The sequence below is a fragment of the Bufo bufo genome, chromosome 3, assembly GCF_905171765.1.
Source record: "Bufo bufo chromosome 3, aBufBuf1.1, whole genome shotgun sequence".
NCBI lineage: Eukaryota > Metazoa > Chordata > Amphibia > Anura > Bufonidae > Bufo > Bufo bufo.
The window spans coordinates 4,533,460-4,558,568 of NC_053391.1; the positions used below are offsets into that span (position 1 = coordinate 4,533,460).

General features: G+C 50.9%; 1 protein-coding gene across 1 annotated transcript in view; it reads left to right on the forward strand.

Annotated features, from left to right (window-relative positions):
• MAN1A2 (mannosidase alpha class 1A member 2) overlaps positions 1–25,109 on the forward strand; it is a 52,249-nt gene that overhangs the window by 24,121 nt on the left and 3,019 nt on the right. Inside the window, exons 2-11 of the mRNA XM_040422787.1 lie at positions 11,611–11,866; positions 13,484–13,580; positions 14,249–14,367; positions 14,485–14,565; positions 22,218–22,312; positions 22,440–22,563; positions 22,791–22,884; positions 23,218–23,333; positions 23,503–23,722; positions 23,803–23,975. Coding sequence (XP_040278721.1) covers positions 11,611–11,866; positions 13,484–13,580; positions 14,249–14,367; positions 14,485–14,565; positions 22,218–22,312; positions 22,440–22,563; positions 22,791–22,884; positions 23,218–23,333; positions 23,503–23,722; positions 23,803–23,975 — 1,375 coding nt within the window. The remainder of the gene's footprint in view (positions 1–11,610; positions 11,867–13,483; positions 13,581–14,248; positions 14,368–14,484; positions 14,566–22,217; positions 22,313–22,439; positions 22,564–22,790; positions 22,885–23,217; positions 23,334–23,502; positions 23,723–23,802; positions 23,976–25,109) is intronic.

The following is a 25,109-nucleotide window of genomic DNA, read 5'->3' on the forward strand; positions in this document are numbered from 1 at the left end:
AGTAGTGAAGGCAGGGACAGTGGGCAGCAGCAGCAATGATGGCAGGGGCAGTGAGCGGCAGTGGGCAGCAGCAGCAGCAATGATGGCAGGGGCAGTGAGCGGCAGTGGGCAGCAGCAGCAATGATGGCAGGGGCAGTGAGCGGTAGTGGGCAGCAGCAGCAATGATGGCAGGGGCAGTGAGCGGCAGTGGGCAGCAGCAGCAATGACGGCAGGGGTAGTGGGCATCAGCAATGACGGCAGGGGTAGTGGGCAGCAGTGGGGCGGCAGCAGCAATGATGGCAGGGGTAGTGGGCTGCAGCAGCAGTGACGGCAGGGGGAAAAGGGCAGCATCAGTAGTTACTGTAGTGGGCAGCAGCAATGACGGCAGGGGTAGTGGGCAGCAGCAGTGGCAGGGGTAGTGGGCAGCAGCAGCAGTGGTGGCAGGGGTAGTGGGCAGCAGTAGTGACAGCAGTGGGCAGCAGCAGTTTTTCTTCCCCTTTGCATTGACCCCGGGCCGGTTCACCACTCCCTCGTTTGCCGTCGATGCGGTTGGCATGGACGGGGCCGGTCCCTGCCCTTCCAAGGACCCCCGGGCAGCTGTATGTTCTGCTCAGTATAAGCATGGTTCTGTCCTCGAGGTCTCTGCGGACGTAGAAGGGGCCACATTGACTGCTCCAGGGCATCGTAAGGACAGGTTTTTGGAGGAGATTTTGAGGCAGATTTTCTGCAATGTTTTTCAGCCAGAAGCAGAAGTGGATCCAGCAGGAGGAGAGGTCCACGCCCTTTACATTTCCTATTCCTTCCTAATCCTCTTCTGACCTCAACACCACCTCCAGAAAGTTCAGTGTGAAGTACATGCCTTAAAGGAGCAGTCTCATCCCGACATCCCCAGCCATGGATCCGGACACCCCCGGTGGGTAGGTTGCCACTGGCTGCTCTCTTCCTCTTTAGCGCCACCTCAGGCCAGCTGTAGCATTACGATCCCCATCCCCCTCACTCATGCGTGGATCAGAAGATCACACCCCCAAGTTTGATCTTACTGCTGGGGTCCCTGTCCTGGATGAGATCAGTCCTGAAATCATTCTTCTGTCCTCTCATCTGCAACCTAAGGCTAAAAAGAAAGACCAGTCCTTAAACCAGTAGCCGAGGGTCAACCAGTGCCCTCCGGTCCGTGTGTCTGGTATTCACTTCAGTAGGGTGAGCTGCAATATCAGCCACAGACAGGAGGGGCGCTGTTTCTGAAATAAAAACATATACCTTTTTTCTTAGCACAAATGGCCCCCAGAAAAACCCTTCAAACATCAGGCGCCCAAACCCATCTACTCTCTACACAGAGGAGCGGGACCCCCGCCATCATACTGCACTCATGGACGCATTGCCTTCCGAAAACTAACTGACCCCACAACATGTAGGACATCAGACAAACTAATGAGGTGGCGGTGACTCCACCAGCAGAATAGTGAGGGCAGCTCTGGAGTATAATACAGGATGTAACTCAGGATCAGTACAGGATAAGTAATGTATGTACACAGTGACTGCACCAGCAGAATAGTGAGTGCAGCTCTGGAGTATATCACAGGATGTAACTCAGGGTCAGTACAGAATAAGTAATGTATGTACACAGTGACTGCACCAGCAGAATAGTGAGTGCAGCTCTGGAGTATAATACAGGATGTAACTCAGGATCAGTACAGGATAAGTAATGTATGTACACAGTGACTGCACCAGCAGAATAGTGAGTGCAGCTCTGCAGTATAATACAGGATGTAACTCAGGGTCAGTACAGGATAAGTAATGTATGTACATAGTGACTGCACCAGCAGAATAGTGAGTGCAGCTCTGGAGTATAATACAGGATGTAACTCAGGATCAGTACAGGATAAGTAATGTATGTACACAGTGACTCCACCAGCAGAATAGTGAGTGCAGCTCTGGAGTATAATACAGGATGTAACTCAGGATCAGTGCAGGATAAGTAATGTATGTACACAGTGACTGCACCAGCAGAATAGTGAGTGCAGCTCTGGAGTATAATACAGGATGTAACTCAGGATCAGTACAGGATAAGTAATGTATGTACACAGTGAGTGCACCAGCAGAATAGTGAGTGCAGCTCTGGAGTATAATAGAGGATGTAACTCAGGGTCAGTACAGGATAAGTAATGTATGTACACAGTGACTGCACCAGCAGAATAGTGAGTGCAGCTCTGGAGTATAATACAGGATGTAACTCAGGATCAGTACAGGATAAGTAATGTATGTACACAGTGACTGCACCAGCAGAATAGTGAGTGCAGCTCTGGAGTATAATACAGGATGTAATTCAGGATCAGTACAGGATAAGTAATGTATGTACACAGTGACTGCACCAGCAGAATAGTGAGTACAGCTCTGGATTATAATACAGGATGTAATTCAGGATCAGTACAGGATAAGTAATGTATGTACACAGTGACTGCACCAGCAGAATAGTGAGTGCAGCTCTGGAGGATAATACAGGATGTAACTCAGGATCAGTACAGGATAAGTAATGTATGTACACAGTGACTGCACCAGCAGAATAGTGAGTGCAGCTGTGGAGTATAATACAGGATGTAACTCAGGATCAGTACAGGATAAGTAATGTATGTACACAGTGACTGCACCAGCAGAATAGTGAGTGCAGCTCTGGAGTATAATACATGATGTAACTCAGGATCAGTACAGGATAAGTAATGTATGTACACAGTGACTGCACCAGCAGAATAGTGAGTGCAGCTCTGGAGTATAATACAGGATGTAACTCAGGATCAGTACAGGATAAGTAATGTATGTACACAGTGACTGCACCAGCAGAATAGTGAGTGCAGCTCTGCAGTATAATACAGGATGTAACTCAGGATCAGTACAGGATAAGTAATGTATGTACACAGTGACTGTACCAGCAGAATAGTGAGTGCAGCTCTGGAGTATAATACAGGATGCAACTCAGGATCAGTACAGGATAAGTAATGTATGTACACAATGACTGCACCAGCAGAATAGTGAGTGCAGCTCTGGAGTATAATACAGGATGTAACTCAGGATCAGTACAGGATAAGTAATGTATGTACACAGTGACTGCACCAGCAGAATAGTGAGTGCAGCTCTGGAGTATAATACAGGATGTAACTCAGGATCATTACAGGATAAGTAATGTATGTACACAGTGTCTGCACCAGCAGAATAGTGAGTGCAGCTCTGGAGTATAATACAGGATGTAACTCAGGATCAGTACAGGATAAGTAATGTATGTACACAGTGACTGCACCAGCAGAATAGTGAGTGCAGCTCTGGAGTATAATACATGATGTAACTCAGGATCAGTACAGGATAAGTAATGTATGTACACAGTGACTGCACCAGCAGAATAGTGAGTGCAGCTCTGGAGTATAATACAGGATGTAACTCAGGATCAGTACAGGATAAGTAATGTATGTACACCGTGACTGCACCAGCAGAATAGTGAGTGCAGCTCTGGAGGATAATACAGGATGTAACTCAGGATCAGTACGGGATAAGTAATGTATGTACACAGTGACTGCACCAGCAGAATAGTGAGTGCAGCTCTGGAGTATATTACAGGATGTAACTCAGGATCAGTACAGGATAAGTAATGTATGTACACAGTGACTGCACCAGCAGAATAGTGAGTGCAGCTCTGGAGTATATTACAGGATGTAACTCAGGATCAGTACAGGATAAGTAATGTATGTACACAGTGACTGCACCAGCAGAATAGTGAGTGCAGCTCTGGAGTATAGTACAGGATGTAACACAGGATAAGTAATGTATGTACACAGTGACTGCACCAGCAGAATAGTGAGTGCAGCTCTGGAGGATAATACAGGATGTAACTCAGGATCAGTACAGGATAAGTAATGTATGTACACAGTGACTGCACCAGCAGAATAGTGAGTGCAGCTCTGGAGTATAATACAGGATGTAACTCAGGATCATTACAGGATAAGTAATGTATGTACACAGTGACTCCACCAGCAGAATAGTGAGTGCAGCTCTGGAGTATAATACAGGATGTAACTCAGGATCAGTACAGGATAAGTAATGTATGTACACAGTGACTGCACCAGCAGAATAGTGAGTGCAGCTCTGGAGTATAATACAGAATGTAACTCAGGATCAGTACAGGATAAGTAATGTATGTACACAGTGACTGCACCTGCAGAATAGTGAGTGCAGCTCTGGAGTATAATACAGGATGTAACTCAGGATCAGTACGGGATAAGTAATGTATGTACACAGTGACTGCACCAGCAGAATAGTGAGTGCAGCTCTGGAGTATAATACAGGATGTAATTCAGGATCAGTACAGGATAAGTAATGTATGTACACAGTGACTGCACCTGCAGAATAGTGAGTGCAGCTCTGGAGTACAATACAGGATGTAACTCAGGATCAGTACAGTATAAGTAATGTATGTACACAGTGACTGCACCAGCAGAATAGTGAGTGCAGCTCTGGAGTATAATACAGGATGTAACTCAGGATCAGTACAGGATAAGTAATGTATGTACACAGTGACTGCACCAGCAGAATAGTGAGTGCAGCTCTTGAGTATATTACAGGATGTAACTCAGGATCAGTACAGGATAAGTAATGTATGTACACAGTGACTGCACCAGCAGAATAGTGAGTGCAGCTCTGGAGTATAACACTGATGGCTGTATTCAGTTGTACGGGGTTTGGGGTGAGTGCAGGGTGTAGTCATCAGTTTGTGTTCGAGGTCCGGTGAGGGATGTGACTGATGGAGCAGTTTGCAGCGTCTGATAGTCGGGAGTCTCTTGAGGTGAGTGGCTGTAAGGCCCTTTTCACGCGGGCGTTGCGGGAACACCCGCGATTTTTCCGCGCGAGTGCAAAACATTGTAATGTGTTTTGCACTCGCGTGAGAAAAATCGCACATGTTTGGTACCCAAACCCGAACTTCTTCACAGAAGTTCGGGCTTGGGATCGGGGTTGTGTAGATTGTATTATTTTCCCTTATAACATGGTTATAAGGGAAAATAATACATTCTGAATACAGACTGCATAGTAAACTAGCGCTGGAGGGGTTAAAAAATAAAATAAAAAATCATTCAACTCACCTTAGTCCAATTGATCGCGGCCCGGCATCTCCTTCTTTCTCCTTTACTGAATAGGACCTGTGGTGAGCATTAATTATAGGTCAAGGACCTTTGATGACGTCACTGCGGTCATCACATGGTACGTCACATGATCTTTTACCATGGTGATTCACCATGGTAAAAGATCATGTGACGTACCATGTGATGACCGGAGTGACGTCATCAAAGGTCTTGTTACAGTAATTAATGCTCACCACAGGTCCTATTCAGTAAAGGAGAAAGAAGCAGATGCCGGACTACGCGATCAAGTGGACTAAGGTGAGTTAAATGATTTATTATTTTTTTTAACCCCTCCAGCGCTAGTTTACTATGCAGTCTGTATTCAGAATGCTATTATTTTCCCTTATAACCATGTTATAAGGGAAAATAATAATGATCGGGTCTCCATCCCGATCGTCTCCTAGCAACCGGGCGTGATAATCGCACCGCATCCGCACTTACTTGCGATTTTCACGCAACCCCATTCACTTCTATGGGGCCTGCGTTGCATGAAAAACGCAGAATATAGAGCATGCTGAGATTTTCACGCAACGCACAAGTGATGCGTGAAAATCACCGCTCATGTGAACGGCCCCATAGAAATGAATGGGTCGGTATTCAGTGCGGGTGCAATGCGTTCACATCAGGCATTATACTCGCCCGTGTGAAAGGGGCCTAAGGCTGCGGTGACTGTCACCTGCTCCTCTCATTACACGTGAGTTTGTCTCTTCTGTGACGGATATTTCGGAACATTTGATGACTGGCGGCCCAGTAATGGGGTCCTCCTCGGCCTGCCCCCTCTGGAGCAGCTCCCTGCACAGGTGGGAAGTGAAGGCTTGGGATTGGTGCGCACATTATGGTCACACGCCGGTGGCGCGCACTGCAGTCACCAGTATACTGACAGAGAGCACCCTACATACACTGCAGCTGTGATTCCGGCACGCATTCGCTGCGGCATTGTTCCGATAAGCTTCTGCAATGTCACAAGATTTCCATCCAGTGTTGCAGTAATTTTCCCCCAAGATCTTGCATTGATGATGATAGTCTGACGGCTGCACAAAGCCTTCTCCAGCACATCCCAGAGGTTCTCCATGGGGTTAAGGTCTGGACTCTGGTGGCCGATCCCTGTGTGACAATGACGTCTCCTGCTCCCTGAACCGCTCTTTCACAATCTGAGCCCGATGAGTCCTGGCATTGTCATCTTGGAATATGCCCGGGCCATCAGGGAAGAGCAGATCCATTGCTGGAGTAACCTGGTCCTTCAGGATGGTCAGGTCTTTCCACATGGTTGTTTAGGAAATGAGAAGCAGCTCGTTGCACCAGTCGGGGTTAAATAACGTATTACCAGCTGAGAGATAATCGCCGGAGCAGTAATTATCCAATAGGAGGCTCAGAACTGTCTGCTGGACAGGCAGGAGGGAACGCCCCCGCTGCAGGGTCACTCCCCAAACCGGTTTGTCCAGGATCTCTGCCAGGCATGGAGCTGATGTGGACGTCATGATCTGTCATATATCCTTGTCCTGTAGGTGGTCTTATGATGCTCTCGATTTGTCTGATTCATGAAAAGAATGCAAGAACTCAGAGTGACTGACACGGGCAGGACAGGTGGATCGGGCTGGATTGGTCTTCGAGGGCACTTTTAGGCCAAGTTCATATGTAGTGACTTCTGCAGCATTTCTGACTGTCCTATAGAGAGAGAGGGGCCCCTGAGGGGGGAGAGAGAGGGGCCCCTGAGGGGGGAGAGAGAGAGAGAGGGGGCCCCTGAGGTGGGAGAGAGAGAGAGAGGGGGCCCCTGAGGTGGGAGAGAGAGAGAGAGGGGGCCCCTGAGGTGGGAGAGAGAGAGAGAGGGGGCCCCTGAGGTGGGAGAGAGAGAGAGAGGGGGCCCCTGAGGTGGGAGAGAGAGAGAGAGGGGGCCCCTGAGGTGGGAGAGAGAGAGAGAGGGGGCCCCTGAGGTGGGAGAGAGAGAGAGAGGGGGCCCCTGAGGTGGGAGAGAGAGAGAGAGGGGGCCCCTGAGGTGGGAGAGAGAGAGAGAGGGGGCCCCTGAGGTGGGAGAGAGAGAGAGAGGGGGCCCCTGAGGTGGGAGAGAGAGAGAGAGGGGGCCCCTGGGGTGGGAGAGAGAGAGGGGGCCCCTGAGGTGGGAGAGAGAGAGAGAGGGGGCCCCTGAGGTGGGAGAGAGAGAGGGCCCCTGAGGTGGGAGAGAGAGAGGGCCCCTGAGGTGGGAGAGAGAGAGGGCCCCTGAGGTGGGAGAGAGAGAGAGAGGGCCCCTGAGGTGGGAGAGAGAGAGAGAGAGAGGGCCCCTGAGGTGGGAGAGAGAGAGGGCCCCTGAGGTGGGAGAGAGAGAGGGCCCCTGAGGTGGGAGAGAGAGAGGGCCCCTGAGGTGGGAGAGAGAGAGGGCCCCTGAGGTGGGAGAGAGAGAGAGAGAGGGCCCCTGAGGGGGGGAGAGAGAGAGAGAGGGCCCCTGAGGTGGGAGAGAGAGAGGGCCCCTGAGGTGGGAGAGAGAGAGAGAGAGAGAGGGCCCCTGAGGTGGGAGAGAGAGAGGGCCCCTGAGGGGGGAGAGAGAGAGGGGGCCCCTGAGGGGGGGAGAGAGAGGGGGCCCCTGAGGGGGGAGAGAGAGGGGGCCCCTGAGGGGGGAGAGAGAGAGGGGCCCCTGAGGTGGGAGAGAGAGAGGGCCCCTGAGGTGGGAGAGAGAGAGGGCCCCTGAGGTGGGAGAGAGAGAGGAGCCCCTGAGGGGGGGAGAGAGAGAGAGGGGAGGGGGGGGGGGGCCCGGGGGGGAGAGAGAGAGAGAGGGGGGGGGCCCGGGGGGGAGAGAGAGAGAGGGGGGGGGCCCGGAGGAGAGAGAGAGAGGGGGGGGGGCCGGAGGGGAGAGAGAGAGAGAGGGGGGGGCCCGGAGGGGGGAGAGAGAGAGAGAGGGGGGGGCCCTGAGGGAGGGAGAGAGAGAGGGGGGCCCCTGAGGGAGGAGAGAGAGAGGGGGGCCCCTGAGGGAGGAGAGAGAGAGGGTGGCCCCTGAGGGAGGAGAGAGAGAGGGGAGGCCCCTGAGGGAGGAGAGAGAGAGGGGGGCCCCTGAGGGAGGAGAGAGAGAGGGGGGCCCCTCTGAGGGAGGAGAGAGAGAGGGGCCCCTCTGAGGGAGGAGAGAGAGAGGGGCCCCTCTGAGGGAGGAGAGAGAGAGGGGCCCCTCTGAGGGAGGAGAGAGAGGGGGGCCCCTGAGGGAGGGGAGAGAGAGAGAGACAGAGGGGCCTGGAGGAAAGAGAGTATTTCTAGCGGTATTATGTCAGTATTTCTGGCGGTATTATACCGGTATTTCTGGCTGTATTATACCGGTATTTCTGGCTGTGTTATGTCGGTATTTCTGGCGGTGTTATGTCGGTATTTCTGGCGGTGTTATGTCGGTATTTCTGGCGGTGTTATGTCGGTATTTCTGGCGGTGTTATGTCGGTATTTCTGGCGGTGTTATGTCTATTTCTGGCTGTATTATACCGGTATTTCTGGCGGTGTTATGTCGGTATTTCTGGCGGTGTTATGTCGGTATTTCTGGCGGTGTTATGTCGGTATTTCTGGCGGTGTTATGTCAGTATTTCTGGCGGTATTATACCGGTATTTCTGGCGGTGTTATGTCAGTATTTCTGGCGGTATTATACCGGTATTTCTGGCTGTATTATACCGGTATTTCTGGCTGTGTTATGTCGGTATTTCTGGCGGTGTTATGTCGGTATTTCTGGCGGTGTTATGTCGGTATTTCTGGCGGTGTTATGTCGGTATTTCTGGCGGTGTTATGTCTATTTCTGGCTGTATTATACCGGTATTTCTGGCGGTGTTATGTCGGTATTTCTGGCGGTGTTATGTCGGTATTTCTGGCTGTGTTATGTCGGTATTTCTGGCGGTGTTATGTCTATTTCTGGCTGTATTATACCGGTATTTCTGGCGGTATTATACCGGTATTTCTGGCGGTGTTATGTCTGTATTTCTGGCGGTGTTATGTCGGTATTTCTGGCGGTGTTATGTCAGTATTTCTGGCGGTATTATACCGGTATTTCTGGCGGTGTTATGTCGGTATTTCTGGCGGTGTTATGTCAGTATTTCTGGCGGTATTATACCGGTATTTCTGGCGGTGTTATGTCGGTATTTCTGGCGGTGTTATGTCGGTATTTCTGGCGGTGTTATGTCGGTATTTCTGGCGGTGTTATGTCGGTATTTCTGGCGGTATTATACCGGTATTTCTGCCTGTATTATACCGGTATTTCTGGCTGTGTTATGTCGGTATTTCTGGCGGTGTTATGTCGGTATTTCTGGCGGTGTTATGTCGGTATTTCTGGCGGTGTTATGTCGGTATTTCTGGCGGTGTTATGTCTATTTCTGGCTGTATTATACCGGTATTTCTGGCGGTGTTATGTCGGTATTTCTGGCGGTGTTATGTCGGTATTTCTGGCGGTGTTATGTCGGTATTTCTGGCGGTGTTATGTCAGTATTTCTGGCGGTATTATACCGGTATTTCTGGCGGTGTTATGTCAGTATTTCTGGCGGTATTATACCGGTATTTCTGGCTGTATTATACCGGTATTTCTGGCTGTGTTATGTCGGTATTTCTGGCGGTGTTATGTCGGTATTTCTGGCGGTGTTATGTCGGTATTTCTGGCGGTGTTATGTCGGTATTTCTGGCGGTGTTATGTCTATTTCTGGCTGTATTATACCGGTATTTCTGGCGGTGTTATGTCGGTATTTCTGGCGGTGTTATGTCGGTATTTCTGGCGGTGTTATGTCGGTATTTCTGGCGGTGTTATGTCGGTATTTCTGGCGGTGTTATGTCGGTATTTCTGGCGGTGTTATGTCGGTATTTCTGGTGGTGTTATGTCGGTATTTCTGGCGGTATTATTCCGGTATTTCTGGCGGTGTTATGTCGGTATTTCTGGCGGTGTTATGTCTATTTCTGGCTGTATTATACCGGTATTTCTGGCGGTATTATACCGGTATTTCTGGCGGTGTTATGTCTGTATTTCTGGCGGTGTTATGTCGGTATTTCTGGCGGTGTTATGTCAGTATTTCTGGCGGTATTATACCGGTATTTCTGGCGGTGTTATACCGGTATTTCTGGCGGTGTTATGTCGGTATTTCTGGCGGTGTTATGTCGGTATTTCTGGCGGTGTTATGTCTGTATTTCTGGTGGTATTATACCAGTATTTCTGGCGGTGTTATGTCGGTATTTCTGGCGGTATTATGTCAGTATTTCTGGCTGTATTATACCAGTATTTCTGGCGGTGTTATGTCGGTATTTCTGGCGGTGTTATGTCGGTATTTCGGTAGTGCAGCCCTGTATCCGGCTTCTCCTTTTACCGCTGCTCATTATTGACAGAAGATTGATCTGCGCTCGAGGAAGCAGAGGACATGAAATAATAATGCCGCTCCTGGGGGGGGTCATAGATGTGAATTTATAGCCGCCCCGGGGGGGTGATCTGTGGAGACCCTCATCCCTGCCGCCATCATGCAGCTGTCCACGTATGTTCTTTGTCAGGTGGCAGCACAGGCGGCATTGGCTGGAGGGCACCAATACTTCTGCACCTGGGCTCGGGCCCGGTAGACGCTGCTGCTGTCTGAGGGCGTTAGAAGATCCCCGGGGAAACATTGTTTCTGATTATAATCACCAGGGGGCACATGAATAGAATGCCAGAATTACAGTGAAGACTGACATTGCAGATGGGGATAGACCCCTAGTTTTCTGATGAGGCCAGAATTACCTGCACCGCTGTGTCCTGGTCTACCCCCTGATCCAGTGATGTTAGTGGCGGCTGCGCTGCGATCCGTGCCCGGGTGACACTGCTGCAGGCACCGCCGCCCTCATGTAGGGTACCCAGCCTCCCCAAAGACACAGCGCCACCGGGGTGTCTCATACTCCAGTCACATCCAGAGCTGCATTCACAATTCTGGTTCCTGCCAGCAGAGGAGGTCCTGAGAGCCAACCGGAAACCGCTCTGGATGTGACTGGAGGACCCGTGTCTCTTCAGCTTTGGATGTGACTGGAGTATACATCATCAGTACAGTTGCAGTAACGGGAGGCTGCCGCTTCCTGAGGCATGAGCCTCCACCTCCCTCGCGGCTCGGCCTTCTATATTCTTATAATGGTCGGCCTGTTCTCCGAGCTCCTGCAGTGGTGATGACACGAGGCACAGCAGGACCTCGCGCCTCAGGTGCACCTGCTGCATATTCCTGCCTCTCTCATCAGTGCCGCAGTGGGTGGGGGCCCCGGGGGCCCATATGATTAGACAGCAGTGAAGTGACTGACATATCCTATAGATCACAGCTGTGTGTTTACGTGAAATCATTGCATTTTCTTTCAAGATCTCTGCTTGCAGTCAGTGAATGGGAACATTAATCTCTTGCTCCCGGGAACATATACTGAGTCATCATGACACTTTCAGTGGGCACAGATGTGTGGTCAGGACAGTTCACTGAAAGCAAGCGGTTTTCCCGCCAGTCACTGATGATATTCTGCTTCCTTCTGCAGGGAAGAGGAGGAGCAGCTGAGGAACAAGATCCGAGCCGACCATGAGCGGGCCCTGGAGGAAGCCAAGGAGAAGCTCAAGAAGTCCCGAGACGAGATCCGGGCCGAGATCCAGACGGAGAAGAGCAAGCTGCTGGAAGACCTGAAGAAGAAGGAGAACCCGCCCGTGCCGCTGGCCCCGGTGCCCAACCTGCCCGAGCTGAAGAGTGGCGACCCCGGGGACCCCGACATCCGAGAGAAACGGGACAAGATCAAGGAGGTGAGGGGAACGTGACCGCTCTGCCCAACCAATATGATGCCTCCTCTCAAATCGGGAAATGGAGCGCTGCGCCCGTCGGTTGCCATGACAGCTCTTCCGCAGGGTTTACCCATCCCCCAGATTCGGCCGTGACCCCCTGAGGTCTGTAGGTTTCTTCCTGACGAGGCTTCAGCAGGAAGTCCACAGCGGCTGCTGAGAAGAGGCGCGAGGCGCACAGAGCGGTGACAGCACTATGTACAGACTGCACCCCCACCTCAACAAGAGGACACTGATTAATGTACAGACCCCCCCCATCAACATGTTATAAGATTATATATATAATATTACAGTGCGGGGGTCAGTATATAATATTACAGTGCGGGGGTCAGTATATAATATTACAGTGCGGGGTCAGTATATAATATTACAGTGCGGGGGTCAGTATATATAATATTACAGTGCGGGGGTCAGTATATATAATATTACAGTGCGGGGGTCAGTATATATAATATTACAGTGCGGGGGTCAGTATATATAATATTACAGTGCGGGGTCAGTATATATAATATTACAGTGCGGGGGTCAGTATATATAATATTACAGTGCGGGGGTCAGTATATATAATATTACAGTGCGGGGGTCAGTATATAATATTACAGTGCGGGGGTCAGTATATATAATATTACAGTGCGGGGTCAGTATATATAATATTACAGTGCGGGGTCAGTATATATAATATTACAGTGCGGGGTCAGTATATATAATATTACAGTGCGGGGGTCAGTATATATAATATTACAGTGCGGGGGTCAGTATATATAATATTACAGTGCGGGGTCAGTATATATAATATTACAGTGCGGGGTCAGTATATATAATATTACAGTGCGGGGGTCAGTATATATAATATTACAGTGCGGGGGTCAGTATATATAATATTACAGTGCGGGGGTCAGTATATAATATTACAGTGCGGGGGTCAGTATATAATATTACAGTGCGGGGGTCAGTATATAATATTACAGTGCGGGGGTCAGTATATAATATTACAGTGCGGGGGTCAGTATATATAATATTACAGTGCGGGGGTCAGTATATATAATATTACAGTGCGGGGGTCAGTATATATAATATTACGTTGCGGGGGTCAGTATATATAATATTACAGTGCGGGGGTCAGTATATATAATATTACAGTGCGGGGGTCAGTATATATAATATTACAGTGCGGGGGTCAGTATATATAATATTACGTTGCGGGGTCAGTATATATAATATTACGTTGCGGGGGTCAGTATATATAATAGTACAGTGCGGGGGTCAGTATATATAATATTACGTTGCGGGGGTCAGTATATATAATATTACAGTGCGGGGGTCAGTATATATAATATTACAGTGCGGGGGTCAGTATATATAATAGTACAGTGCGGGGTCAGTATATAATATTACAGTGCGGGGGTCAGTATATATAATATTACGTTGCGGGGTCAGTATATATAATATTACAGTGCGGGGGTCAGTATATATAATAGTACAGTGCGGGGGTCAGTATATATAATAGTACAGTGCGGGGGTCAGTATATAATAGTACAGTGCGGGGGTCAGTATATAAGGCGCTGTCCTCTTCTCCTGCAGATGATGAAGCACGCCTGGGACAATTACCGCCAGTACGGTTGGGGCCACAACGAGCTGAAGCCGATCGCCCGGAAGGGCCACTCCACTAATATTTTCGGTGAGTTTTGCGGATTCTTGGCTTGTTATCTGACCGCTTCCGGAGCCGAGGATTCTGGGTAATATCTCCGCGTCATGTGACCCCGGACGCTCTTTATATAAGGAGAAGCTCTGCAGGTTTCTAATAGACTCCAAGTCTTCTGTGCATGTATGCCTCACAGCTGAGGGTTTGTTACAGTGTGTCCAGTCCAGCCAATCCACAGCACTAATCTGAGATTTTGTTACAATGTATCAGTCTAGTGTCATTTAACCAGTCCAGCTCACAGACTGATACATTGTAGCAAACCCAGCTGTAGATTGTACAAGCTTCTGACAGCAAGCAGTGATCTTAAAAATGGTGAGAGAGTCTATCAGAAAAATAATTGATTTACAGAAAATGGACAATCCCTTTAAGGCATTGCACACGTGTTCCCGATGCCTGTGGCGTGTATGTGCGGTTTTAGTCCGTGGTGTTAGACATATAGACGCACCGTTACAGCGGACAGGTCATGTGACGGGGCGGGTCAGGTGCTGGGGAGCCGTGTGGCTGCGCTGCCCCATGTGGCCCCATCAGGTACCTCCCATCAGATCCTGTTGTGGTTATTGGATGGGCAGCACCCATCTCTTCATCTGACTGGCATCGCTGGGCATCGGTCTCTGACTACTGTTAACCCCTTCTGATCACTGCAGGGAACTCACAGATGGGAGCCACCATCGTGGACGCTCTGGACACCCTGTACATCATGGGGCTCCTGGATGAATTCCGTGACGGACAGGAGTGGGTGACCAATAATCTGGACTTCGGCGTGGTGAGTGCGGCCTCTTCTGACGCTCGTTCATTGGCCCCTGGGTGTGTGGCCGTGTGAAGGCTGCAGCGCCTCCTGCTGGAGCCTGTCTTCTCTTAGATGTGTCCCATTGTTTTCCAGAATTCCGAGGTGTCCGTATTCGAGGTGAATATCCGTTTCATCGGTGGTCTGCTGGCGGCATACTACCTGTCCGGACAAGAGGTGAGAGGTGGGACTGAGGAGCCTTTAAAGGGGCAGACTAGTAATTACATAGTGGGAACTCGTCGATCTCCTGAAGTGGGCCCCCCCCTCCAGGTGATAATCGTGGCCAGGAGAAGTTATAGTGTGACCCCCTTTCTGGTAGTCAGTGGGGGTCCATCGGACCCCTATCGATCTAGCAGTGCTCCCCATCCGCTCTATAAGGGGGTTACTGGACCCACGCTCTAACACCCCCTGTGTACATTGAGTAGTGGTGTAACACTGCAGCTCTGCTATACCGAGGGTGTAGGGTCTGGCAGCTCTCTATTGCCACTTCCTGTAAATCATTGACAATATTCAGAGTGGACGTTAGTGGTCTGCGCTCCCCCAGGGTGGTGCACAAATACTCCGCCACTCTGAGCTCTCCACAGCCGCAGGGTTTAGTGATGATGGTGGTAGTAGTTATAATGACGGGGGCCGATTTATCATTCAATCTGCACTAAAAAAGTAACACAAAGTGTGCCAAAATTACATGTAACCATGATAATGTGCTGGGCTCCACCAGTTACTGGACAAGCAGGGGGCTATTCGCATGTATTTACACTTCACATGATGTAAGTACATGCCAAGGGGAGGCACACCATCGGGCACTGGAGGGGGGTACATGGCGCATGCGCTATTGAATAATAATACAGAGCTGAGGTGCAGACAGTGCAAGAGTCAGCGACTACGAACCAAACATGAACAAAGCGATTGCATCTAGAACTGCAAATAAAGATGTTATATGACAATATACAACTCAGAAAGAAGAGATCGGTGACTATATATATATTTATGTATCAATAGACTGTATTCTCCTGTCCTACAGTCATCCTCTCCGCTGAAATGGCTGATAACAGGGGGCAATAGACTGTATTCTCCTGTCCTACAGTCATCCTCTCCTCTGAAATGGCTGATAACAGGGAGCAATAGACTGTATTCTCCTGTCCTGCAGTCATCCGCTCCCCTGAAATGGCTGATAACAGGGGGCAATAGACTGTATTCTCCTGTCCTACAGTCATCCTCTCCTCTGAAATGGCTGATAACAGGGGGCAATAGACTGTATTCTCCTGTCCTACAGTCATCCTCTCCCCTGAAATGGCTGATAACAGGGGGCAATAGACTGTATTCTCCTGTCCTACAGTCATCCTCTCCCCTGAAATGGCTGATAACAGGGAGCAATAGACTGTATTCTCCTGTCCTACAGTCATCCTCTCCTCTGAAATGGCTGATAACAGGGGGCAATAGACTGTATTCTCCTGTCCTACAGTCATCCTCTCTCCTGAAATGGCTGATAACAGGGGGCAATAGACTGTATTCTCCTGTCCTGCAGTCATCCTCTCCCCTGAAATGGCTGATAACAGGGGGCAATAGACTGTATTCTCCTGTCCTGCAGTCATCCTCTCCCCTGAAATGGCTGATAACAGGGGGCAATAGACTGTATTCTCCTGTCCTACAATCATCCTCTCCTCTGAAATGGCTGATAACAGGGGGCAATAGACTGTATTCTCCTGTCCTACAGTCATCCTCTCCTCTGAAATGGCTGATAACAGGGGGCAATAGATTGTATTCTCCTGTCCTACAGTCATCCTCTCCCCTGAAATGGCCGATAACAGGGAGCAATAGATTGTATTCTCCTGTCCTACAGTCATCCTCTCCCCTGAAATGGCTGATAACAGGGGGCAATAGACTGTATTCTCCTGTCCTACAGTCATCCTCTCCCCTGAAATGGCTGATAACAGGGAGCAATAGACTGTATTCTCCTGTCCTACAGTCATCCTCCCCCCCCCTGAAATGGCTGATAACAGGGAGCAATAGATTGTATTCTCCTGTCCTACAGTCATCCTCTCCTCTGAAATGGCTGATAACAGGGGGCAATAGACTGTATTCTCCTGTCCTACAGTCATCCTCTCCCCTGAAATGGCTGATAACAGGGGGCAATAGACTGTATTCTCCTGTCCTACAGTCATCCTCTCCCCTGAAATGGCTGATAACAGGGGGCAATAGACTGTATTCTCCTGTCCTACAGTCATCCTCTCCCCTGAAATGGCTGATAACAGGGGGCAATAGACTGTATTCTCCTGTCCTACAGTCATCCTCTCCCCTGAAATGGCTGATAACAGGGGGCAATAGATTGTATTCTCCTGTCCTACAGTCATCCTCTCCCCTGAAATGGCTGATAACAGGGAGCAATAGACTGTATTCTCCTGTCCTACAGTCATCCTCTCCCCTGAAATGGCTGATAACAGGGAGCAATAGATTGTATTCTCCTGTCCTACAGTCGTCCTCCCCCCTGAAATAGCTGATAACAGGGAGCAATAGACTGTATTCTCCTGTCCTACAGTCATCCTCTCCCCTGAAATGGCTGATAACAGGGGGCAATAGACTGTATTCTCCTGTCCTACAGTCATCCTCTCCCCTGAAATGGCTGATAACAGGGGGCAATAGACTGTATTCTCCTGTCCTACAGTCATCCTCTCCTCTGAAATGGCTGATAACAGGGGGCAATAGATTGTATTCTCCTGTCCTACAGTCATCCTCTCCTCTGAAATGGCTGATAACAGGGGGCAATAGACTGTATTCTCCTGTCCTACAGTCATCCTCTCCTCTGAAATGGCTGATAACAGGGGGCAATAGACTGTATTCTCCTGTCCTACAGTCATCCTCTCCCCTGAAATGGCTGATAACAGGGGGCAATAGACTGTATTCTCCTGTCCTACAGTCATCCTCTCTCCTGAAATGGCTGATAACAGGGGGCAATAGACTGTATTCTCCTGTCCTACAGTCATCCTCTCTCCTGAAATGGCTGATAACAGGGGGCAATAGACTGTATTCTCCTGTCCTGCAGTCATCCTCTCCCCTGAAATGGCTGATAACAGGGGGCAATAGACTGTATTCTCCTGTCCTACAGTCATCCTCTCTCCTGAAATGGCTGATAACAGGGGGCAATAGACTGTATTCTCCTGTCCTACAGTCATCCTCTCTCCTGAAATGGCTGATAACAGGGGGCAATAGACTGTATTCTCCTGTCCTGCAGTCATCCTCTCCCCTGAAATGGCTGATAACAGGGGGCAATAGACTGTATTCTCCTGTCCTACAGTCATCCTCTCCCCTGAAATGGCTGATAACAGGGGGCAATAGACTGTATTCTCCTGTCCTACAATCATCCTCTCCTCTGAAATGGCTGATAACAGGGGGCAATAGACTGTATTCTCCTGTCCTACAGTCATCCTCTCCTCTGAAATGGCTGATAACAGGGGGCAATAGATTGTATTCTCCTGTCCTACAGTCATCCTCTCCCCTGAAATGGCTGATAACAGGGGCATTAGATTGTATTCTCCTGTCCTACAGTCATCCTCTCCCCTGAAATGGCTGATAACAGGGGGCAATAGACTGTATTCTCCTGTCCTACAGTCATCCTCTCCCCTGAAATGACTGATAACAGGGAGCAATAGACTGTATTCTCCTGTCCTACAGTCATCCTCTCCCCTGAAATGGCTGATAACAGGGGGCAATAGACTGTATTCTCCTGTCCTACAGTCATCCTCTCCCCTGAAATGGCTGATAACAGGGAGCAATAGACTGTATTCTCCTGTCCTACAGTCATCCTCTCCCTTGAAATGGCTGATAACAGGGGGCAATAGACTGTATTCTCCTGTCCTACAGTCATCCTCTCCCCTGAAATGGCTGATAACAGGGGATAATAGACTGTATTCTCCTGTCCTACAGTCATCCTCTCCTCTGAAATGGCTGATAACAGGAGCAATAGACTGTATTCTCCTGTCCTACAGTCATCCTCTCCCCTGAAATGGCTGATAACATTGGGCAATAGACTGTATTCTCCTGTCCTACAGTCATCCGCTCCCCTGAAATGGCTGATAACAGGGAGCAATAGATTGTATTCTCCTGTCCTACAGTCATCCTCTCCCCTGAAATGGCTGATAACAGAGGACAATAGACTGTATTCTCCTGTCCTACAGTCATCCTCTCCCCTGAAATGGCTGATAACAGGGAGCAATAGATTGTATTCTCCTGTCCTACAGTCATCCTCTCCTCTGAAATGGCTGATAACAGGGGGCAATAGATTGTATTCTCCCGTCCTACAGTCATCCTCTCCCCTGAAATGGCTGATAACAGGGAGCAATAGACTGTATTCTCCTGTCCTACAGTCATCCTCTCCCCTGAAATGGCTGATAACAGGGGGCAATAGACTGTATTCTCCTGTCCTACAGTCATCCTCTCCCCTGAAATGGCTGATAACAGGGAGCAATAGACTGTATTCTCCTGTCCTACAGTCATCCTCTCCCCTGAAATGGCTGATAACAGGGAGCAATATACTGTATTCTCCTGTCCTACAGCCACCCCCCCCCCCCCCCCTGAAATGGCTGATAACAGGGAGCAATAGACTGTATTCTCCTGTCCTACAGTCATCCTCTCCCCTGAAATGGCTGATAACAGGGAGCAATAGACTGTATTCTCCTGTCCTACAGTCATCCTCTCCCCTGAAATGACTGATAACAGGGGGCAATAGACTGTATTCTCCTGTCCTACAGTCATCCTCTCCCCTGAAATGGCTGATAACAGGGGGCAATAGACTGTATTCTCCTGTCCTACAGTCATCCTCTCCCCTGAAATGGCAGATAACAGGGGGCAATAGACTGTATTCTCCTTTCCTACAGTCATCCTCTCCCCTGAAATGGCTGATAACAGGGGGCAATAGACTGTATTCTCCTGTCCTGCAGTCATCCTCTCCCCTGAAATGGCTGATAACAGGGGGCAATAGATTGTATTCTCCTGTCCTACAGTCATCCTCTCCCCTGAAATGGCTGATAACAGGGGGCAATAGATTGTATTCTCCTGTCCTACAGTCATCCTCTCCCCTGAAATGTCTGATAACAGGGGGCAATAGACTGTATTCTCCTGTCCTACAGTCATCCTCTCCCCTGAAATGGCTGATAACAGGGGGGCAATAGACTGTATTCTCCTGTCCTACAGTCATCCTCTCCCCTGAAATGGCTGAAAACAGGCAGCAATAGATTGTATTCTCCTGTCCTACAGTCATCCTCTCCCCTGAAATGGCTGATAGCAGGGGGCAATAGACTGTATTCTCCTGTCCTACAGTCATCCTCTCCCCTGAAATGGCTGATAACAGGGGGCAATAGACTGTATTCTCCTGTCCTACAGTCATCCTCTCCCCTGAAATGGCAGATAACAGGGGGCAATAGACTGTATTCTCCTGTCCTACAGTCATCCTCTCCCCTGAAATGGCAGATAACACGGGGCAATAGACTGTATTCTCCTGTCCTACAGTCATCCTCTCCCCTGAAATGGCTGATAACAGGGAGCAATAGACTGTATTCTCCTGTCCTACAGTCATCCTCTCCCCTGAAATGGCAGATAACAGGGGGCAATAGACTGTATTCTCCTGTCCTACAGTCATCCTCTCCCCTGAAATGGCTGATAACAGGGGGCAATAGATTGTATTCTCCTGTCCTACAGTCATCCTCTCCCCTGAAATGGCTGATAACAGGGAGCAATAGACTGTATTCTCCTGTCCTACAGTCATCCTCTCCCCTGAAATGGCTGATAACAGGGAGCAATAGACTGTATTCTCCTGTCCTACAGTCATCCTCTCCCCTGAAATGACTGATAACAGGGGGCAATAGACTGTATTCTCCTGTCCTACAGTCATCCTCTCCCCTGAAATGGCTGATAACAGGGGGCAATAGACTGTATTCTCCTGTCCTACAGTCATCCTCTCCCCTGAAATGGCAGATAACAGGGGGCAATAGACTGTATTCTCCTTTCCTACAGTCATCCTCTCCCCTGAAATGGCTGATAACAGGGGGCAATAGACTGTATTCTCCTGTCCTACAGTCATCCTCTCCCCTGAAATGGCTGATAACAGGGGGCAATAGATTGTATTCTCCTGTCCTGCAGTCATCCTCTCCCCTGAAATGGCTGATAACAGGGGGCAATAGATTGTATTCTCCTGTCCTGCAGTCATCCTCTCCCCTGAAATGGCTGATAACAGGGGGCAATAGATTGTATTCTCCTGTCCTACAGTCATCCTCTCCCCTGAAATGTCTGATAACAGGGGGCAATAGACTGTATTCTCCTGTCCTACAGTCATCCTCTCCCCTGAAATGGCTGATAACAGGGGGGCAATAGACTGTATGCTCCTGTCCTACAGTCATCCTCTCCCCTGAAATGGCTGAAAACAGGCAGCAATAGATTGTATTCTCCTGTCCTACAGTCATCCTCTCCCCTGAAATGGCTGATAGCAGGGGGCAATAGACTGTATTCTCCTGTCCTACAGTCATCCTCTCCCCTGAAATGGCAGATAACAGGGGGCAATAGACTGTATTCTCCTGTCCTACAGTCATCCTCTCCCCTGAAATGGCAGATAACACGGGGCAATAGACTGTATTCTCCTGTCCTACACTCATCCTCTCCCCTGAAATGGCTGATAACAGGGAGCAATAGACTGTATTCTCCTGTCCTACAGTCATCCTCTCCTCTGAAATGGCAGATAACAGGGGGCAATACACTGTATTCTCCTGTCCTACAGTCATCCTCTCCCCTGAAATGGCAGATAACAGGGGGCAATAGACTGTATTCTCCTGTCCTACAGTCATCCTCTCCCCTGAAATGGCAGATAACAGGGGGCAATAGACTGTATTCTCCTGTCCTACAGTCATCCTCTCCCCTGAAATGGCTGATAACAGGGAGCAATAGACTGTATTCTCCTGTCCTACAGTCATCCTCTCCTCTGAAATGGCAGATAACAGGGGGCAATACACTGTATTCTCCTGTCCTACAGTCATCCTCTCCCCTGAAATGGCAGATAACAGGGGGCAATACACTGTATTCTCCTGTCCTACAGTCATCCTCTACCCTGAAATGGCTGATAACAGGGGGCAATAGACTGTATTCTCCTGTCCTACAGTCATCCTCTCCCCTGAAATGGCAGATAACAGGGGGCAATAGACTGTATTCTCCTGTCCTACAGTCATCCTCTCCCCTGAAATGGCTGATAACAGGGGGCAATAGATTGTATTCTCCTGTCCTACAGTCATCCTCTCCCCTGAAATGGCTGATAACAGGGAGCAATAGACTGTATTCTCCTGTCCTACAGTCATCCTCTCCCCTGAAATGGCTGATAACAGGGAGCAATAGACTGTATTCTCCTGTCCTACAGTCATCCTCTCCCCTGAAATGGCAGATAACAGGGGGCAATACACTGTATTCTCCTGTCCTGCAGGTGCAGTGCCCCTTTCCTGTAATTGGGATGGGGGTCAGCAGAACCCCTTCCCCCCCCAAAACTCCTTAGTAACCCTGTAGATAGAGAAGTGAAGGGTTAAATCTTCAGGGGTTCTTCAGCATTTGCGGATATTAAGAGGCTTTTAGCACCTCGCGGCTCAGCAGACGCCTCCGTGCTTCCCGGTAAGTGCTTTATTTACGTATCTCCCTGAAATGGGCAGCGTCCTCTCAGGAGAGTGACATCATCACATTTTCCGCAAATTAACCCTTCACGTGCAGCTGCCAGCAGGGATCTCCTCACCTATCTCTATTGTATTCCCTGACCGCCTCAGATGTGGCTTCTATAATGGATTCACTTTCTGTGCTTGTTCCAGGTATTTAAGAACAAGGCGGTGCTGCTGGCGGAGAAGCTGCTCCCGGCATTTAACACCCCGACGGGCATCCCCTGGGCAATGGTGAACCTCAAGAGGTGAGTGGTTACTGTAATCCTCCATTACGGGGAAGAGAATGGATATTACCCGGCTCAGTGGTGCCCCCTGGTGCCCACTTGTCGTACAGAGCGGAGAACCTATTGTCTTGTATTCCTCCTCTCCTAGTGGCGTTGGCAGGAACTGGGGCTGGGCATCGGCTGGCAGTAGCATCCTGGCAGAATTTGGCACCCTTCACCTGGAGTTTGTGCACTTGACCTACCTGACGGGCAATCCTGTGTACTATAATAAGGTAAGATGTCTCCTTCCCACCCTGTATGGTGACACAGATGAGTCCGGAGGGAGTCTGGAGGATCTGTGCCCCCTCAGGTCTGCTGATGCCTTCGGTCTCCATTGCTTTCCATCCGCTCTCCTCACCCCGCGGCCACTTACATCCTCCAGTAGGTATGGTAGTAATACGGGGCAGCAGACGCCCGTCCATCGCCCGAGACCCTGACTGTGAATTCCTCTGACTTGCAGGTTATGCACATCAGAAAACTTCTGCAGAAAATGGATCGTCCCAATGGACTTTACCCAAATTATCTGAATCCCAGGACAGGGCGTTGGGGGCAACGTAAGTGGTGGAATAACACGTGACCCGTGTACTGGGAGTGTTGTGAGGATGACCTGTGTACTGGAGAGGTATGTGAGAATAATCCGTGTACCAGACGTGTGAGTTGTGTGGACGACCCGTGTCCCGGTGGGGTGTCTGAGGATGACCTATGTGCAGGAGGGGTGTGTGAGGGCGACCGGTGTCCCCGGAGGGATGTGTAAAGATGACCCTTGTGCAGGAGGTGTGCGTGAGGACTACCTGTGTCCCCAGAGGTTGAGGATGTGAGGATGACCCATGGACTGCGGGGGTGCGTGAGGACGACTCATGTGCAATTAACCCTTCCTGTCCCTCCAGACCACACGTCGGTGGGAGGTTTAGGAGACAGTTTTTACGAGTATCTCCTGAAGGCCTGGCTGGTGTCAGACCGGACTGACATCGAGGCTCGGAACATGTATGACAACGCCATAGAAGTGAGTACCAGTGTCGGGCAGCCTGCGGGGGAGGGTGATCGGTGGACTGGTTCCTGTATTCCTTGCACTGTAGCGCTACCTTTTGGGTACCTGGGTAATATGTGAGCTTATCCCGATGTGAGTGGTAGTCCTGTGAAAGAATCCTAACATCTTATTGTCCCTGCTCTAGGCCATCGAGAAGCATCTTATCCGCAAGTCCAACGGGGGCCTCACCTTCATTGGTGAGTGGAAGAACGGGCACCTGGAACGGAAAATGGGTCACCTGACCTGTTTTGCGGGTGGCATGCTGGCACTAGGAGCCGATGGATCTCCGGGGGATAAAGCTGGACACTACCTTCAGCTGGGCGCAGAGATTGCTCACACGTGTCACGAGTCCTATGACCGGACAGGTGGGTACCGGGATAGGGGTCATGTAAGTGCCAGACGAGGAGGGGTGAGTCCTCAATGCTTCCTTCTGCTTTTTTGGCAGTGCTGAAGTTGGGTCCTGAAGCGTTTAAATTTGACGGGGGCGCGGAAGCGTTAGCCGTACGTCAGAACGAGAAATACTACATCCTGAGACCAGAGGTGATCGAGACGTACTGGTACATGTGGCGCTTCACCCACGACCCCAAATACCGCAACTGGGGCTGGGAAGCTGCTCAGGTGGGTCCCCTCCATCTATGCCGTGCGCCCCGTGTCTCCGCTCTGCGCTCTGTCTCCCCGCCGCGCTGACTCGCTCTGTCTCCCCGCCGCGCTGACTCGCTCTGTCTCCCCGCCGCGCTGACTCGCTCTGTCTCCCCGCCGCGCTGACTCGCTCTGTCTCCCCGCCGCGCTGACTCGCTCTGTCTCCCCGCCGCGCTGACTCGCTCTGTCTCCCCGCCGCGCTGACTCGCTCTGTCTCCCCGCCGCGCTGACTCGCTCTGTCTCCCCGCCGCGCTGACTCGCTCTGTCTCCCCGCCGCGCTGACTCGCTCTGTCTCCCCGCCGCGCTGACTCGCTCTGTCTCCCCGCCGCGCTGACTCGCTCTGTCTCCCCGCCGCGCTGACTCGCTCTGTCTCCCCGCCGCGCTGACTCGCTCTGTCTCCCCGCCGCGCTGACTCGCTCTGTCTCCCCGCCGCGCTGACTCGCTCTGTCTCCCCGCCGCGCTGACTCGCTCTGTCTCCCCGCCGCGCTGACTCGCTCTGTCTCCCCGCCGCGCTGACTCGCTCTGTCTCCCCGCCGCGCTGACTCGCTCTGTCTCCCCGCCGCGCTGACTCGCTCTGTCTCCCCGCCGCGCTGACTCGCTCTGTCTCCCCGCCGCGCTGACTCGCTCTGTCTCCCCGCCGCGCTGACTCGCTCTGTCTCCCCGCCGCGCTGACTCGCTCTGTCTCCCCGCCGCGCTGACTCGCTCTGTCTCCCCGCCGCGCTGACTCGCTCTGTCTCCCCGCCGCGCTGACTCGCTCTGTCTCCCCGCCGCGCTGACTCGCTCTGTCTCCCCGCCGCGCTGACTCGCTCTGTCTCCCCGCCGCGCTGACTCGCTCTGTCTCCCCGCCGCGCTGACTCGCTCTGTCTCCCCGCCGCGCTGACTCGCTCTGTCTCCCCGCCGCGCTGACTCGCTCTGTCTCCCCGCCGCGCTGACTCGCTCTGTCTCCCCGCCGCGCTGACTCGCTCTGTCTCCCCGCCGCGCTGACTCGCTCTGTCTCCCCGCCGCGCTGACTCGCTCTGTCTCCCCGCCGCGCTGACTCGCTCTGTCTCCCCGCCGCGCTGACTCGCTCTGTCTCCCCGCCGCGCTGACTCGCTCTGTCTCCCCGCCGCGCTG